This window comes from Mirounga leonina, unplaced genomic scaffold, assembly GCF_011800145.1.
Source record: "Mirounga leonina isolate KUSES-001 unplaced genomic scaffold, KU_Mleo_1.0 Mir_366, whole genome shotgun sequence".
Taxonomy (NCBI): domain Eukaryota; kingdom Metazoa; phylum Chordata; class Mammalia; order Carnivora; family Phocidae; genus Mirounga; species Mirounga leonina.
In genome coordinates this window covers 22302541-22320993 of record NW_023270709.1, presented here as the reverse complement: position 1 = coordinate 22320993, position 18453 = coordinate 22302541, and the positions used below count along the sequence as shown (strand labels likewise).

At 38.0% G+C, this 18453-nt stretch overlaps 1 protein-coding gene across 2 annotated transcripts in view; it reads right to left on the bottom strand.

Moving 5' to 3' along the window:
* CDKAL1 (CDK5 regulatory subunit associated protein 1 like 1) overlaps positions 1 to 18453 on the bottom strand; it is a 661526-nt gene that overhangs the window by 244826 nt on the left and 398247 nt on the right. For both annotated transcript variants that reach the window (XM_034985765.1, XM_034985766.1), the window contains one exon: positions 10698 to 10864. In XM_034985765.1, the coding sequence (XP_034841656.1) occupies positions 10698 to 10864 (167 nt within the window). The remainder of the gene's footprint in view (positions 1 to 10697; positions 10865 to 18453) is intronic.

Genomic DNA, 18453 nt, shown 5'->3' with positions numbered 1-18453 from the left:
AAACCTTCACAACTTTAAAGAAAAATATTACACATTCTAGATGCTCTAGGTAGGATAAACTCAAAGAGATCTACCTCAGGTGTTTCATAATGAACCTGTTGAAAGACAAAGAGAGAATCCTGATAGCAGCAAGAGAGGAGCAACTCGCCATGAACCAGGGATGCCCAATAAGATTAACAGCTGATTTTTCATCAGAAATCACAGAGGCCAGAAGGCAATGGTATGACATAAAAGGGGCTGAAAGAAAAAGACTGTTAATCAAGAATGCTAAATCCAGAGAAGTCATCCCCCCCAAAAAAGAAGAAAAAAATTAAGACATTCTCAGATAAACAAAAACTGAGAGAATATGTTGCTAGCAGACCTATGTTAAAAATACTAAATGAAGTTCTTCGGGCTGAAATGAAAGGACCCTAGACAGTAACTAAAATCCACATGAAAAAGTACAGAGCACCGATAACGAAAACTATACAGATAAATAGAAAAGACAGTATAAATGTGGTTTCTGTTTGTAACACTTGTTTTTTATCTTATCTAATTTAAAAGACAACGGCATAAACTACTAATTAGAAATGTGTTGATGAGGGGCACCTGGGTGGCTCAGTCGGTTAAGTATCTATCCAACTTTTGATTTTGGCTCAGGTCCTGATCTGAGGGTCGTGAGATGGAGTCCCATGTCAGGCTCTGTGCTGAGTGTGGAACCTACTTAAGATTCTCTCTCTCTCCCTCTCCCTCTGTCTCCTGCCCCCCATTCATGCTCTCCCATGCTCGCTCTCTCTCTCTAAGGAAAAAAATAAAAGGAAAAGAAATGTGTTGTTGGGCATATGTTGTATAAAAATATAGTCAGTATGACAACAACAGCACAGAAGGGGAGAGGGAACTGCGGTATACATAAAAGCAAAGTTCTTGTATACTAGTATAAAGTTGGTATTAATTCAAAGTAGACTGCTACAAATTAAGATATTAACTGTAATCTCTAAGGCATCCACTAAGAAAATAACTAACTACACACACACACACGGACATTTATACAGACAAAACAAGGGAATTAAAATGGCACACTAGAGAATGTTTCCCACAAAACAAGGCTGTTGTGGGTTGCACTGTGTCTCAAAAAAGATATATTACAGTCATCATCCCCAGTACCTGTAAATACGATCAGTTGGAAACAGGGTCTTCGTGGGTATCATCAAGTTTAAATGAGGTCAAACTTAAGTAAGGTGGGCCCTAACTCAATGACTGGTCTCCCTGTAAGAAGAGGAAGTGTGGACAGAGACAGAGAGGAGAACACCACATGAAGACTGACAGAGAAATTGCGGTGACGTGTCTACCAGCCAAGGAGTGCTGCGAGAGAGAAACGGGACAGATCCTCAATTCAGAGCCTCCAGAAAGGAACTAAGCCTGCCAACCCTCTGGCTGTGGACCTTTGGCCTCCAAAACTGGGCGAGAATAAATATGTGTTATTTTAAGCGGCCTAGTCTGTGGTACTTTGTTACGTGTACCTTAGGAAACTGACACACAAGCAGTCATGGAAGAAGAGAGGAACAAAACATGGATTTGTTGAGGTAGGAAAAAAAATGAAGGCTGAAAAATATAGTAATACATTAATCAGAAGATTAACGTCTGAAGTTTCAACTGATCACAATGGAGGCTGATATTCCATATGATACTGGATAAGAAGAGTTGATATAAAGCTTGCTTTTTAGATATATTTTAACATGTAATTAGGAAATTCCTTCTCTGTTGCCATTTATTAGATAGACTTATCCACGTTATTTTTCTGTAATCAAACACTGCTTTACATGTAGCAAATTTTTCAGTGATTTTTAAAAACACACAAAAATACATGCTATAAAAGAAAACAGAATAGACTTTCCCCCTAAATTAACGAACAATTAATTCAAAATTACTTTCAACATTACGGTTTGATTTTCTCTGGACCACATGCAGCAACTCTGATACTGAAAATGACTGATTACACATGGACTCTTCATGCCCATTTAATCTACCTGACAGTTTGGCTACATGACATGCAAATAAAGGAGTTATTAACAATAATAATAATTTAAAAACCCTTACGTTTCCAATCTAGGGCACAATCGTTATTTACTATTAAATGACATTACAGAATTTTGAAACCTTAACATTTTCATGCTGATTATTATTGTGGTACGCAAAGGAAGATGTGGGAAAAAGAACAGAAACATTCTGGACCTAGAAGCAACAAACAATTCAGTAGATTAGACATAAATAGAAGCAAACTAAGAAACTGCACATTACTTTCTGAAAAATATGCAGAATGTCACTCTACTATTCTATGAACCATTAACTTCATTACCAACCTTTCTGTTCTACACCATGAATCATCTGAAAATTCCATTACCCACCTGATATAAAATATGAGGATTTCATTTTACTAAATGCTGAATTAGTAAGTGCCTAAGGTAGCCTTTCATAGGCTATCAAAGCAAAGAAATCAATAGAGAAATGATCCTAGAATCAAAAGAAAAGTGTAAAGGAATGACCGTTGATTGCCTTGTGTGTGAGCTGTTCTCTGTGCTTATGAAGGAAAGTCAAAGGCAGCTTTTCTCAATGGTTTGAGCATAAGTGACTTCCTAAATTAATGAGTAAGATAAAGCCCACAGATGGTGTATTGTGGAGTTTGAACTATACTAATTTTGACAGGTGACATGGAAGCCTTCTCAGCTACTCCTGTGAAATTAAGGATTCAGGGGAATGGCAATGTGAAATGCCTTTTAAGATGCAAATTAAACCACACACATATCTAATGCCCTCCTTTATAAACGGAAATATACACAGGAATACAAAAGATGGAATAGGAACATTTGTATGCCACAACTGAAATATGTAAATTTCCAGGCTTTTCAAGTATTCTAGAATATTTTAGAAGTATTCTATAAAGTATTTCATATATATAATTTCCATTATATATAATTCTTAATATATCTAATATATACTATATTACATATTATATATTTAATATATATTATATAAACTTAATATATAATATATATTATATAATTTCTAATATATATGTTCATATATGTACACAAAAGCATTTTGCTTTGTCAAAAGATATCAGACATGGTTCCACATGACAGACAGACATGACAGACATGGTTCCACAGATTTGACCATGGTGTCAGTTTCTTTATAGAGGATTTGCTGGGGACTTCTCTCTATCATCTTGACACATGTTTTATCCCTACGTACTTTTCCTCTCAGGAAATATCCTCTCAGGATATTTATTCTTTTGGGAATAAATATCCACATGTCATTGGATTTCATGAGCAATATTCAAAATTTTAGGCCAATGGCAAGGGGAAAAAAATGATATTAGAAATTGAGAAATACAGACAGCTTTTACTACAAAATGGATTAAAGCATCTTCTGGTAACCAAAAATGATTTAATGATTTTTATTCCCACACTGGGTCTAGACTCCCACCTATGCTATCTGGTAATTCAGAAATGGGAACTGAGAACAGCAGTGAAGTCCACCGTGTACGTCTCTATAAATTATTGATGGCCATATAAATAGAATTTTTAAACAATGCATTTTCCATTGCGCTTCCCAGGAAGACAGAGGTAACCCAATATTTTCAACATGAGGAACACTCATCCACAGAATAGTTCATTTTCCCCTAAAAACTTGGGACAATAAGCATAAATAAAATTCCTGATGAAACCTTTTGAGTCTGTTGGCTGTGAGCGCAGCAACAAAGAGTGATTTGCTGAGATCATGTCCATCTGTTTCTCAGTTCATTTCTTTTCTGGGTCCTAGGGTCTGCATGGAAGCACGAGGCTCCATCACCCAGACGGAATATGACAAACTGAAACTAGAGTAAGAAGCAATAAGCTTCCTATGGAAGTTTTTCTGAGGGGCTGCTGGGTTTGAGAAAAGCTTACACTTCTTGCACGGGGCTGGAGCTCAGAGGCTGGAAGGTGACAAGGGATTAAGGGGGATCCCAGGAATGAACAGGCGGAGATGAAAGGGTCTGAGAAGGCCCTACTGAAGCTTTGCTGATGCGCAGGCCCAGGCGCATCCGAGGCTACAGAACTGTAACGTGGGGAGGAGCCTGCAATCATGCTTATGTGGAGGAGCATTTTAGTTTCATCTTTCGTCATAAGTAGTCAAGTCATTTGGCAAACAGAGCTGGGGCCTCCCCTCCATCCTTCCCTCCCTTCCAGAAGGGCTGCTCCCAGCACTCAGCATTAGGCTCCCAGGAAAGCCTGACACACTTTTTATTATGGATATGAAACCTTTTAGAATTTGATGCAGGCTCCCCCACCCCCTCCATTTTCAGATAGGCGCAAACTTCGGCTTCCACTTTCAGATGTGTCAGGGACCTCTTGATATTCACAAATGCCAGGTTCAGAATGAAGTGCTGAGGAGTATAACTGGCCAGAAAATGGGTGCCAACAGTCAGATCAAATCATACACTGACATCCCAAAGCTAAATATGGATGGCAGAAATAGAAGATTTCTCCTCTCCACTTCCTTGCTTAAAATAAATCATCTAACATGTCCTTCCATTTATCAAAAGGGGGAAATATTTTGTATACAACAGCACAAGTCTATTTGCATATTTCTGTTATTCTGAAAAGTATAAGCCATAAGGAAAAATAATTTTAAGGGCCCCCATGTGAATTATTGACTTGAGTTTGGAAATTCTGTATTGCTTTGACACAACAGAAATACAGCAAGTCCTGAATTTGCTATTATTTTGAAACTATGAGGCAGCTTTTAGAAGTCTGCCAAACCAAACATATTATTAATACTCATAAATTACCATGTGGCATATTTATTGTCCTTTACCCGATAAATTAATTTTGATAAATATCCAATTAGGTTAGAATATAAGATCATTTAAGTGGAAGTAAATATACAAAAATCAAGGGTAGCGGAAAACTATTAGTCATTACAAGATTTCTCAACCAAAAACAGATGCAACATTTTAAATATCACTATTTATGATCAATCTTACATAATATAACATAAATATACTAAATGTAAATCTTGTAAAAAACTACACATTTTAACTGAAGCTAAATAAAACGTAGTATAATATCAATGTGAATAGTATTTTTAGTGATATTTTACAGAGTAATATAAATTGAAAAGTAATTTGATTTGTTCATAACGTGGAATGTAGTTAAATCGTTAATAATAAGCATTTGCGCTCCAGATTAATCAACTTGCCCTCTCTGGACCAGGCTGTAAGTGATGTACTAAAATTCAGATATAATTTTAAGGCATACAGGAATCTTAAGGGAGATAACAGTTATTTTAAATTATTCATAACACAGGGAGAACCAGAATAGCTTAGATAAATAAAATCCATAGATACTTCCTATATCCCTTACCGGTCAACAGCTTTAATATCTTTTCCTTACCAGCCAACCCATAAAATGAAAAACAAGACAAACTGCCTGATTTTAATTTCTCCTCCTTGACCATCCACTGCTGACTCCTCTGATGGGAGATTATAAAAATCAAAATAAAACAAAAGAGTGAAAGCTAAGGAGTGGGAAGGAGAAGAAAGAAGCTAAGAGCCTAGATAATCTATAAATTAAGTAATCATACAGTGAGCTCATTTGCTCAGGTAGTTCTAAAGATACTATCTATCATTATGATATTTTAGCAGGGGAAATAAGTAAAACTCATCCCTTGGATAGATCTTCCCTCACCATCTCGTACCTCTTCACAGAAGTGACTCATAGGTGAGAAACACACGTGACAACCATCCACAAAGTCTTCCAAAACTAGATGTCAGCACAGATATGAAGATACTTCAATGTATATGAGACATTCAGTCAAGGAACAGCTAAACTTCAGAGAAATCACATCATTCCGTACACATTCATTAGGCATGTCATCACAGGCCCTGAACTGCAAAGATGTGACCAAGAGAGCCTCTCCCTAAAAGGTGGCAACAGTTCTGTTCGGTTTACATGTAAACAAGTGATCACAGAGCATGGTGATGAGCGCCCAGAGATATGCTGGACAGAGTCTGACAGAGCACAGAGGGAATCTGGGAGCATTCGGGAAGGCTCTGTGAAAAGATGCAGTGCAGTAGAAAGCATTGTAGAATCAGACAAGATAAGAAACCAGTCCGGGTGCTAACTACTTATGTAATTTGACCAATAATTAAAGCGTTCTAAGATGTGGCTTCTAAATCAATAAAATGAGGAGAATAATATCTCTACAGGTAGCTTATTTTAAGAAGGAAAAGAGATAATGTGTGGAAAGCAATCAGCATGGTTTCTTGAAAATAAGGAGCAGTTGATAAACTGTACTGATGTTATTATTATGCCGTCTTGAAAAAAGGTACCAGTGATCTCTGGTGCCTTAGGACAGGTAGCCACGGTGTCACTGCCACTGGTCTCCAGACGCTGTGTGGGGTTCACAGGTATCGTACTGTCTGAATTAATACCTTAGCTGCGGGCTACCTACAACTAGGAGGGCAACACTAAGCAATGCGGTTCAAGAGTGGTCAAGTTCACCGGCCACATCACCTTCTGTAAAGGTCAGAGGTTCACTCAGGAGGAAGAGGCCAGGGTTATTACCTTAGTAATATCAATAGGAGAGCAAACACAGAGCGAAAATCTCTCTTATCTGCCATGATAGGGGCCATATATTAGTCAACACACGTAGTAGCAAATGGCAGTATGTCTGATTCACTCATTATTACCGATGGTCATCACGTGGTAAGAATGGAAAGAGAAAAAGTTAAAGTAGAAATTTCCCGAGTATGAAAAACCCGCAAATGCAGGAGGCATCACAGAGTACTAAGGGGATGAGAACACGGGGATGCACTGGACGAAGGCATCTTAAGGCTGCTGTATGCCAAGCTAAAGAGTGTATCTTCTTCCTGTGGGTAATGGACAGGTGCTGAAGTCTTTAAGATGAGCTAAGATAGGTTTTAATCCATTGTTTTGTCTATTGTTTCAACCTCATGTCCACATTTAATAAGTACTGCATAAGGTTATACTTATGTTTCTGCAATTCTAGGATGCTTTTCCAAGATACATATACGTAAGTACAAATGTTTGAGGTATCTCTTTGTCAGCTATCTCATCACTTAAAATGAATCTCAAATTATTTTTTTAAGGCAGCAGTATGTTAAAATTAGGGTTTGTAGATGTTCCAAACAACACTTGACTTCTTGCCTGCCTGTTAAGGATTAAGAATTCTCCCTCCCTCCCTTTTATTCACTACACATTTATTCAACCTCTACTACATAAAGTGCCACACATAATGCTAGACTCTTTTTTTAAGTAGGCTCCATGCCCAATGTGGAGCTTGAACTCATGACCCTGAGATCAAGAGTGACATGCTCCACTGACTGAGCCAGCCAGGAGCCCCTAGATGCATGATAAAACCTTAAAAGTACATCCTATGTTAACTATAATATGCATCTTCTGTTCCTATGGAGATTTAATAAATAGGAGTATCAACAGATCTATTTTTCCACATTGTACTTTTAAATAATGACAGAAACTTTGATATTTTCCTTTAAATGATTTCCCCTTTGTAGAAAACCTGGGTGGCTCAATGGGTTAAGCATCTGACTTTTGACTTCAGTTCAGGTCATGATCTCAGAGTTGTGAGATCGAGTCCCGTGTCGGGCTCCAGGCTGGGTGTGGAGCCTGCTTAAGATTCTCTCTCTCCCTCTGTGGCCCCCACCACTCTTTTACTCTCTCTCTCTCTCTCAAAAAAAAAAAAAATTCCCCTTTAAGCTGTTCAATTAAATACATACACACATACACAAGCAAGCAAGCTGGTAAAAGGGTTTTAAGAAAGACTGCAAGAGTCAGGTGAATGTGAAGTAAACAGAACAAGGAAAAGAAAGGGAAGGAAAAGAGCCCAGAGAAGTGCTCTCTAATTAAAGTCTGAAGCATGAAGCATCTTCCAGAAACCTAAGAAGGCATGGTCCTACCAATACAATTATCAAGGAACCCTCACTGCGAGGGTATTAAAGCATCAAAGTAGTTATTGTAAGAGTGGGTTCCTTCTATCCCCACAGTTTAAAAGACATCACCACCTGTCATTCACCTGTGTTATTTTTGTTTTGTTTTGATTTTTTTCTCCTGTTTTCTTTTTTCTTCTTATTGGTGAACTCTCTCCAGCACTCTTTAGATTAGTCAGGTAATTTCAGTAGAGTGCCCTAGGCTTAGCGAGAGGAAAATGGGGAAGCACAATGCATTGGTGGGCACAGGCTGAGGCTCAACAGGGTTGGGCTCCCTTCTCTGATGTCCTGTTTCACACGGGGGAGCCGGGGAAGCCTCTGCAGCTCAGTTCCCTTTCCTGTTACACAATGAATGGTGTGTCTGGGGGACATGGCAAGCTCTGGGCTCTCCCACTCAGAGGAGAATGCGAAGAACCGCCGAGGCCAAGGTATGAAGGTCTTGTCCAAGCATCAAAGGAAGACTCTTCAAGCTCTTCCTTTCAGATGGCACGAGTCTTTTCCTCTTGCATACCTTGGCTTCTTTCTTTCGTTTGCTCTGTTCTCCTTTGGATTGCCTTCTCCCTTGGTGTGGGTATGACAGGGCTGGATGATTCCCAGCTTCTCTACAGCAGAGAAGTGAGTGCCTTTCTTTGGGACAAACTCTCACCCTTGAAGTTCATTTAGTTTGTCATCTTCCACAGCCTCTCCTGACCAGAATGTTAAGACTTGGAAGGTCGAGGCTATAGAGTGGGCTCTGTAATTTATTTTTCAAAGAAGGCCCTTCCTTTATCCATTCTTGATTCACTCATTTACTGAAATGTAATGAGTGAATGGGTAGGGTACACCCAGAGATGGAAATGACAAGGTCCTTGCCTTGTAAAGATGACAATGGAGGAGGGAAGGCCAACATTACAGATATCTGACAACGAGAGTTTTAAAAGGGTAACATCATGACAATCAGAACTTGTTATCACTCCAACCACAATCTATGAACTAAACAGCTGGTGTTTTTCCAGGTAAAGTGTAAAGTTATGTTTAGCAACTTCTGCTGATTTTCAGAGCTCTCCTGGAGCATGCATTTGGAGGTCAACAACTCCCCCACTACTTTAGATACTGAGCAGAAGGATTTGCTATAAATGCAGCATTCGCTTCTGTAACCTTGCAATTAACTGAAGTGCTGAATTTATTCCAAGAGGTACTTTATTCAGTCATCTCAGAGTCTATGCATGATCTTCCCCCTTACGTTTACTCCCTACTTGAACTTTGCTGATTCTAGTACTATGGTTCCCTTGGTCCTCGATGAGATTTTTTTCAAACCACACATCTAGCATATCGCCTGGTGGATGCCCACCTTTACTTCAAATGCAGCAGGACTTACCATATTTGATTTTTACAGAGAAGTCACTTGCTTTTTTGAAGTGTTGGGTCAAAGGGTTACGTATAAATTGACATACGTGCAACTTATTTTTCAATAGCAAATCTTAACTGTCCCCACTGTCCAAAGTACTAAAGTTAACCTATTAATTATATACCTTTACTAAAAAGATCTGGCTAGAGAATATGTGAAAAACAAAACTGAAACTGCTGAATTTCTTCACTGTATATTTATAATTAACAATCAGACTGCTACCGAATCTGTTTTCAGAATTTCTAAAATACACTGCTGATATGAGGGAGGCTTTTCAGCACAACTTCAACAAATACAGGCCTCAAATCAAATCAACAAAAACAATCTTTGCAACTGTTGACTTTTCATTGGGATTTGTGCATTAAATTTTAGCAGCTATGCTTGCTTTTAGATTTGGGAATGTTTTTTTCCTGCACAAAGTAACTGTAAAGAACACAACTGATAAAAATGTAAGTGCCTCTTTCTACACTTTGTACATGATTTTCAAACAGCAGTTATTAGTTTTCTTATCCATTAACTATGGGTCCAATGTAATTATTTTATTCCTCAAACAGCTGTCATGGATCCTGGCATGCACTTTTTCATTTAAATATCCCTATTTCTTGCTCATATTTACTGTGGCAATTGTCATCCAATGCCAGATATTTGTACACATACCCATTTTTCTAGTTTCATGGTAAGCTCCTTGAGGGTAAGTACCTGACCCGGGGAAGGGATACAAATGAGACCAGGCATCTCCCATTGCCACAACCCCTTCGTGTTCACAGTGACCACAAGAGAATCAAGGAGAGGAATACCAAGCTCTGTAGGAATACCTAGAGAGCTAGGATTGCACTTCATCCCTAACTGTCTCCAGACAAAGGGAGGAGATTTAAAATATCCTCAAACTTACAGCCCAGTATCCTTACTGATAGGGCTCATAGCAGTTCGGATAACGTGCTCACAACCGGTTGCAAAATTAATGCAATGTCTTAGCATGCCTAAACTAGACTAGACCAGGTACTGAGTAAAGGAACTGAGGCAAATTTATGCAAAGGGAGTCTGAGGGGCTGCAAAGAAGAAACAAAGAACTGTGACGAGATGGCATGCGCTAGAAAATCCAAGCAACGTTAACTGAGAGCAAGCAAAAACAAGATGTGCAGACTGACGGAAGAGGATTTGAAATTCTCCACTTATTCTTAGTAACATGGGACCACAATAAATAAATAAATAAAGTGCAAGAGGTTTTAAATGTAATCCGTGTGCTGAGGCTGAGGCTGCCACATTGTCTTGGACTGGTTCGTGTCTGTGTCAGCAGGGAAATGGGGTGCTTTTCCTTACCTCCAGATGCTCTAAAATATAGGGTGGATTTGTCATGCCAAGCCTCAGCATTGCTCCCTCAGGAATCACTTCAACCAGTTGCCACAGCAGTGCGGGGAGATTGGTGCCAATGTCCCTGCCGTAAGCCCCTGTGTCTTCACTGGTCAACCATATCTCACAAACACCCTCTGTGAATCAAAGGAGATAATTAACAAATCTGTTGCAGAGCTGTTTCCCTCATCATACAGCTGTTCACTCTTTTTAATGCAGTATTACTCAACACCATTATGCAGGCAGTCTGGGTATTCAATTGCAGAAAAAAAGCAGCTTATCCCATGGTGGCACTGGGTTATTAAGTTCATTTTATGAACACCAGAGAGTTACAACAATGCTGTAAATTATCGGTGAGTTCTATGGAGTGATTAACATTCACAGCCAATCAGTTCAACCGTGCTTCCTCCAAAGCACTTTGATCAGGACTAAAGCGACAATCCCATCACAATGAATACCTATTTTATTGAGCACCGTAAGCCTTGGAACTGAAACAGTCACTGAACAGAATAGGTACCATCAGGAGTTAACTCACTAATCAGTCTGTCAACAACCCAAAGAAAAATGTCAAGTGTAGTTAAGGTTTAACTCACAAATTATTAATTATGAGGTACCCATTTCTCCTGCGGTAACTATTCTAATTTGTTTTCTTTATTCAATTAAGAGTAGAGTGCTCTGTATTGCTGCACTTAAGGAAGTTGGCTGCTGTATAAACTAAGTATTTGTGCCGAGAAGCTGTTTACTGACAGCTTGCATCCTATTTTCCATCCATCAGACTTTAGGAGAATGTCTGTATGTTTTGTTGTTATTGTTATTATAAGGAATCCTGACTTCAAATATTATGGCCTGCAATAACATCCTTCCAAAAATCAGAAAGAAATATGTCTGGATAATCTAGTATTATTTAAAATGAATAAAAGAGAGTTAGCAAGAGCCACCCAGGTTTTCAGAACCTTTCTGAAAGCATATTCGATTAAAGGATTAGCCTGTTTTAAAAGGCCAAATGATTCACACAAAGCTAAGACCAACAATCAAATAGCCCTGTGAGATTTGTTCATGCTGAAGTGATTTGTTGCTTCAGAAGAACCTCAGCACACACACCAGGCCCACAAAAACGACAGCCTGACCCGAAAGTATACTTTTCTAGAAAGAGTCTTCAAATTATAATTTTAAATTGTCTTTAGTTGATGGAAGAGAAGAATTTTAAAAATACATTTAAAGAGTCTTAGCCAAGAGAGACAACAAATAAAACATGTGGCTTTTGGTGAATGTGAACTTAAAAACTTACAGAAAAGAGAAGCGAAAAGTAAAGGCCTTTACTCTCTTTAATGCCTTCCACAGAGGTGGAAAAATATACATGAAGCTGAGATCTCCAATAACTATTCTTTCCTCTAGAATAAGAGATATATTTACTTTCCCAAAAACCAGCCAAACCACATAACAACATGTTTCACTTTTCCCTACGGGTCTATCTTTCTGAGACATGCACATCCTCACACACACCCATACAACACAGAAAATACGAGGATAGGAATAAAATTTTAGTTTCCTGAAATTAAAGAATAACTTAGCATAGAGAACTGGAGGTATCAAAAAAAAAAAAAAAAAAAAAAAACCCAGCCCTATTTAAAAAGTTGGAGATGTTTTCAGTATCTGCAAATCATCAGTGCTACGAATATATGGGTTTTCTTTATTTCAATTAAACATGTAGTTCCAGAAATCAATAAAAATTTGCTTAGTTTTAATCATTTAATAAAAAGTTTTCTCTTCAAAAGAAATAGTCTGCCATGTTCATAGGTTACCTTTGTAGTCTGACAATTTTATAAATACTCTCCGTACATGGAGTAAATATTTTTCTATTTTAAAAAGAAGGGTTGCAATTAGTGGTATCATCTTTATTTGAATATCACATATACCATCATACAGTGGACTCCTACAACCTTTTTTGGGGGGGGGGGTGTTTTTAAACTTATCACAAAATCCACTCCAGGAAAAGAGACGGCTAAAGTAACAACATATATGGATTTTAAAACACTCTGAAAGAGGTTATAAAAACAGGACATTATCCATGATTTTCCAGTTACTGGCACTTGAGCAACACAATATGAATATTTTAAAATGAACAGAATAATTTTAATTTATAATTTTTCCATCCAAATGGTTCCATGTTACGCCTTCTGTAGAGAGAGCGAGTTCCTGGAACAGTGCCTTGCTGTTGCTAGATGAATATAGAAGGGGGAAGATCACTATGAATAGGAATGGAGATAACATCCATGCAGAAAACCATGGATAGGTGGGGACCAATAGCCCCCTGGTGGGCTGAAACTTCAAATTAAATCACATAAAGAGGAAGCAGCTGTAACACTAAATCAGCAACAACAGGAATAATGGTCTTGATGTCTCCAAGATCAAGGCTGCTAAAATGCTCTATATAATAGCAACCTGGGTTAAAACACAATGAAATGAGAGCACATGTGCAAAATGTGAAATCCCAGGACTTTCGGAGAATTGGGCCTTGCCAATTCTATCCCCTAATTTGTCAGAGATGGTTTTGCTCTTAATCAATGTGAGAAAGTCAGATTTTGCAAGGTTCTATCTCAAGAATTCCAATGAGTTCTGATCCTTCAAGTCGTTAGGATATAGAAAGTCATTTCATACAAACGGTGAAGCTAAATGCAGAATCCCCATCCTGACATCCTTTTCTCTGGGAAGTCCTGTGATTACTCACTGTGCAAGCAGTTCCTGTCAGGTCAGCTTGCATATGAATTCACCAGGGAAAGTGAAGGCTGCAGTCTGTGATCACTAATGGAGACTGGGACACACGCATGCTTCTAGCTGCACACTTAATTGGCTATACTTATGGACAGAAGGGCTTGCCTAAACAGCTTCCCTCCTTAAGGACTTCAGTTATGAGCTATACTCCTTTGCACATTCATTTCTTTATTGGTCTATCAAACATTTATTAAGCCCTTACCTACTATGTGCCCTGCATCAATTCCAGCTCATGACAGATATGGATTCATCATTAAGCTTCTGTGAGCTCACACTGGCTATTATCCAGGAGCTGGCAACGGGACATTAACAGACACCCTGGGAACTTCACATACATCCCTATCAGTGGTGGTGGAGGCGGAGGGGGTGGGGACTGGAGAACACAGCCTCAGAAACCAGAATGAGAGGCGAGCTGGGCTGGCTCAGAGTGAGGATGATGTCAGCTACAATGAGATAGGCCCAGTCTGCACTCCAACGTGGACTTTGATGAATACGTGTCAGAAAAACAAACACACAAAAATAAAAAAGAGACGCAAGCAGGAAGAACTGAGATAAGAGTAGTGAATGCTCAGTAAAAACTCCCAGGCCTGTAAAAATAAATACGTGCAAAAAAAGAAAGTAGGAGGTGGAAAAGTGGGAGACAGAAATTAGCTTTTTATAAGCATTGGAGGAAAGATTTCACTTTTTCCATCTGATCTGATTTTTTTCATCCATCTGATTTTTGTTTGTTTTCCTGAAATTGTCCATTTTGCCTTTTCTAATGAACATAAGGTTCATCAAATCATCTACCTTCCTTTTGTTGTTGTTAATTCTGGTGAAAAGATGGGCAAATACTAGGAAGGAATGAAATGCATCTTACCAGGGAAAATCCTCTAAACAGTTCAATTATTCGAATCCATTCTCATTTTACCCAAGTAATTACAGATCGGCCTATACTTGAAACACATGGTATTTTTTCCCCAAATGGAGAACAACCTCCACAGCTGGACTCTGGTCTCTGCTCCACAGTAATTTGAGAGGACAGAGGACAGAAAAAGGAGAAGACATAAAAGGTTCACAATAAAAGATAATATCCTCAAATAAAAGAGTCTCACAACAAAGAAAATCCTTTTTGAAAAATCAAACTTTGCCAAAACTCAATTTCAAAAGCTTAGGACTCACTGTAACTTGTCCTATCTAGGGGCTTCACTTCAACAGATGAAAATGTGGGCAAAAACTGATTTCATCTAATCAGAGAACTGACTTTTTCCTCCAGTGGCTCTTGCTTCATCGTTTGGAAAATTTCTACCATACTAAGGTGATTCATTTATTCCACTGGGAGTAGAGTCTCTAAAAGTAAGGATTACAAAAACAGGAAAACTGTAAACAGTGATTAATGGGATCGAAAGTTTAAGAGGACCAGATAGCCAGAAAATCTTTATCCATGACACAGAATAAAAAAGTCACCTCAAAATCTGCTAAGTCTTTCTTCCTCAGAACATGCTTGCTCTCCTCTTATCCTTCTCTCTTGCTCCTTTCATTCCTGCCCTTGCCCTCCCCTTCCTTCTCTTTCTCCACCATCCCATTCCAGCATTCAATCTCCATCTTCCTCAAAGGCCAATAAGGAATATGAATTAAACATACATTATGTTGTATTTATTTAATATGCATTCAATTCTCTGCTCTTAATTCCTGATGCTCTCTTTTAAGGGTGACAAGGGCACATTAATTAGATTTTTATGGGTTTTTGTTTTTTCTTAAAAAAAAAACACTTAGAAAATTCACAAATAACTATGACTCTTATTACGCATTTGAAGAGTCATGAAAATTTCGTCAATGGTGATGCTTTTAAGTAATAATATATATATAGACAGTCCTCCACCTAATTAATCTATTCACTTAATAGGGAATTAGACAATATATCTTCTTCGGTCCCTCCTAATCCTATTATTGGATGCTCAAGAGTTTTATAAAAAACTCTTTTCAATTAAAAAAAAAAAACAACCCTAAAGTGACAATATTATTAAAGATAGCATCATAACAGGACCAACCATGGCTATCCTGGATAAAACAATGACATACCACCGATAAAGACAAGTATTAATTACCTAATTCTTCAACTATAACATTTATACTATTTTTGCAAACTAACAAAAGTTACCAGAGGCATGAAGGTGTTTTTTTGCTAACTTTTTATTTTGAACAATGTTACATTTATAGAAAAATATCAACAGTAGTACACCTAATACCCATATCTCCTTCACTCAGACTCCGGAACAACAGTTTGCCACATTTGTGAGTGCACTCACTCTCTCTCTCTCTCTCCATACGGATAAGCACACATGGTTGTTTTTTTTTTGTTTTTTTCCGAGAATTGGTTGCAGACATTGTGACACTTTAAATCTAGATATGTCAGCACGTACCTTCCAAGACCAAGAACATTCTCTCTCATAACCATAATACAATCACTGCCCTTGGCAAACCTAACACTGGACATCACTCTCACTGCAGCCAAACTGAATTTCCTGCTGCAAGTCCTGCAGCACAGGACTCTGTGCTTTGGCATATGCTCTTCCCTCTAAAATGTCTTCCACTCTTCTTTGCATCATGAATACAAATTAAGGGAAATTTTCTTGACCATCCAGACTAATTTAGATGCTCCTCTTCTGTGCTCCCAAGCATCTTGTGTAATATTTTGTATCACAATGCATTATAGTTAGTGGTTTGTTTCTTTCCCCTGATACGATATAAGCATCCCCAGGCAGGTGCCAAAACCTTACTAATACATATATGCCTAAGAATTACTACACTGCATAACACACAGGAAGCACTCAATAAATTTTTTGGTTCCATATACATGCGGATGTACATAGAGTGTGTGGACAGGAGTATACTAGGTTCTGTATTAGGCAGCAAGGAAATAACAAATTAAATTTTCTTTGGACAATATGGAAATGCAGCTTGAATGTGGCCAAGTGTGTTGCATGGGCTCTTAAATTCTCCATAAGCTTAGCAGTCTTGCTTAAAGTTCCCTATTACCCGATAGTGATAGCTGGATAGCACAGCAAGTAAATACAAACTTTTTTTTTTTTTTAATTTAAAAGTAAGATTTTCCACTTATAGGTAAGTTCGGATAGATCAATTATCCACAAGACAATTAAACTTTAAAATTAGCATTTTTATTGCTTTAATATCAAGAGTTAGCAGAGTATTTGAGAGCATCCTGTCCTCTGTGATCACAGCACTACACGGAAAAGAAGCTGTTGACATAAATTGATCATGTTGTCGCTAAACAAAAGCAACCTGTTTAATTTATTTCTTTTGAAAGGTCATAATCAGAGAGAATACTGTTTATTTTCATACTTCTACAAGAATCTGGAAATAATGGAAAGCTAAAAACAAACTAAACACCACAAAAGGATGACATACTTTCTGAAAACAAGGCATCTGACTCCCCAGGCTCCAAAATCGGCAATAAGCCTCAACGAGGCAGATTGAGTTCATCCTCTTAATCCCACAGTGTGTTTTATGCCATATATGGTCTTTTCTAATACCCCTAGAGAGGATACAGACAGCAGTGTCTATGAATGGGCCCTCTGGTATTTTAACAGGATATGTGGGAAGATGTTATATTGTCTTTAAAAAAATAACAAGAGCCTCAACTTCCAGAAGTCCAAATATTACAGATACAAAAGGAAGTCGGAAGAGGGAAAAAAGAAAGGAACAAGATGCCTACAACACAGTACCTTGTGTTCAGAAAAAGATTAGTATCAGGTGATCATGGGGATGGATAAAAATTGCTCTGGATTCCAAGACTAAGTTAAAGAGTTACAGAATAGTTTAGAGCATAAAGGAAACTAAAGAAGCAAAGCATTTTGTATTACTTGGGCCAATGAACCCAATTACAGAATGAAGGACAAATAGAACTTAAATTTTAAAAGGACAGAATATCTTTACGACTGATGTTTTATGGTCCTAAAAGGTCTTTCTCAAAAGTGAACTCCACCAAATCTATAGTCAAATAGGACCAGAAATTCTGCAGTTACCATTAGGGAAATTTGACTTTGAATATAAAACTTAAAAATTAATAATTTCAAATGCTTAAACAGCAGGTACAGTTTTCCACTTTCTATTACATTCTTATATTCAGTTTGAAGGTGCAGCAGGTGGACAGCTTAGGTGTCCTAATACAAATAAAGCAACATCCATCCATCCATTCATCGCTCATTCTTCATCTAGCAAGTATCTGTTGAGCATTATAATGTGCCAGACACTGTGCTAGATCTTAAATGAAATTTATTCATGTGAGGTATACAATAAACTAAAAGATGAATAATATACTGTCAAGTATAAGTAAGTGCTATAAAATGTTTAAAAGAAGGATAAAGAATGAGCGATAAAGTGGTTGGGTCAGGACGTTGTTATTTTTGACGAGGAGTAGCTGAGGAAGACTCGGGATGACACGAACCCTGAATGAACCAAGGCGTTAAGTGCACCATGTGCATTTAGCTGCAGGCAGGGCACTTGCAGCAGAGGAAATTAAGATCCAGCATCAGCATGTTTATCGTTCCCAAGCAACCACAACGAGGTCAGTGTGGCTGGGGTGAAGTGGTGGAAGAGAGGAATTTGTGGTGAAAAAGAATTATAAGATGGGAGCCAGTGGGGGCATAAGTGGTTGCAGGAGGTTCAAGCTCACCAAGCAGAGCTAAGGGAACAAAAATTACATGCTGATAACCTATTCACTGTCATAGGCAATGAATATGCAACATGTATATTATACTTGCTAGTGAAAGCTCTCAATAACTCTGTGCTTTAAGATATTTTCGTGTTTAAGCTCATGAATATTCGGTGCCATTTCAGAATTCTCAAATCACTATATTTGGTATATAAGTAGAAACAGGAAAAGGAGTAACAGATAATGTCAATGTCCAGTCTGTCTAAAAAAATTACTTTCTTTTGCTCTTTTTTTAGAGGG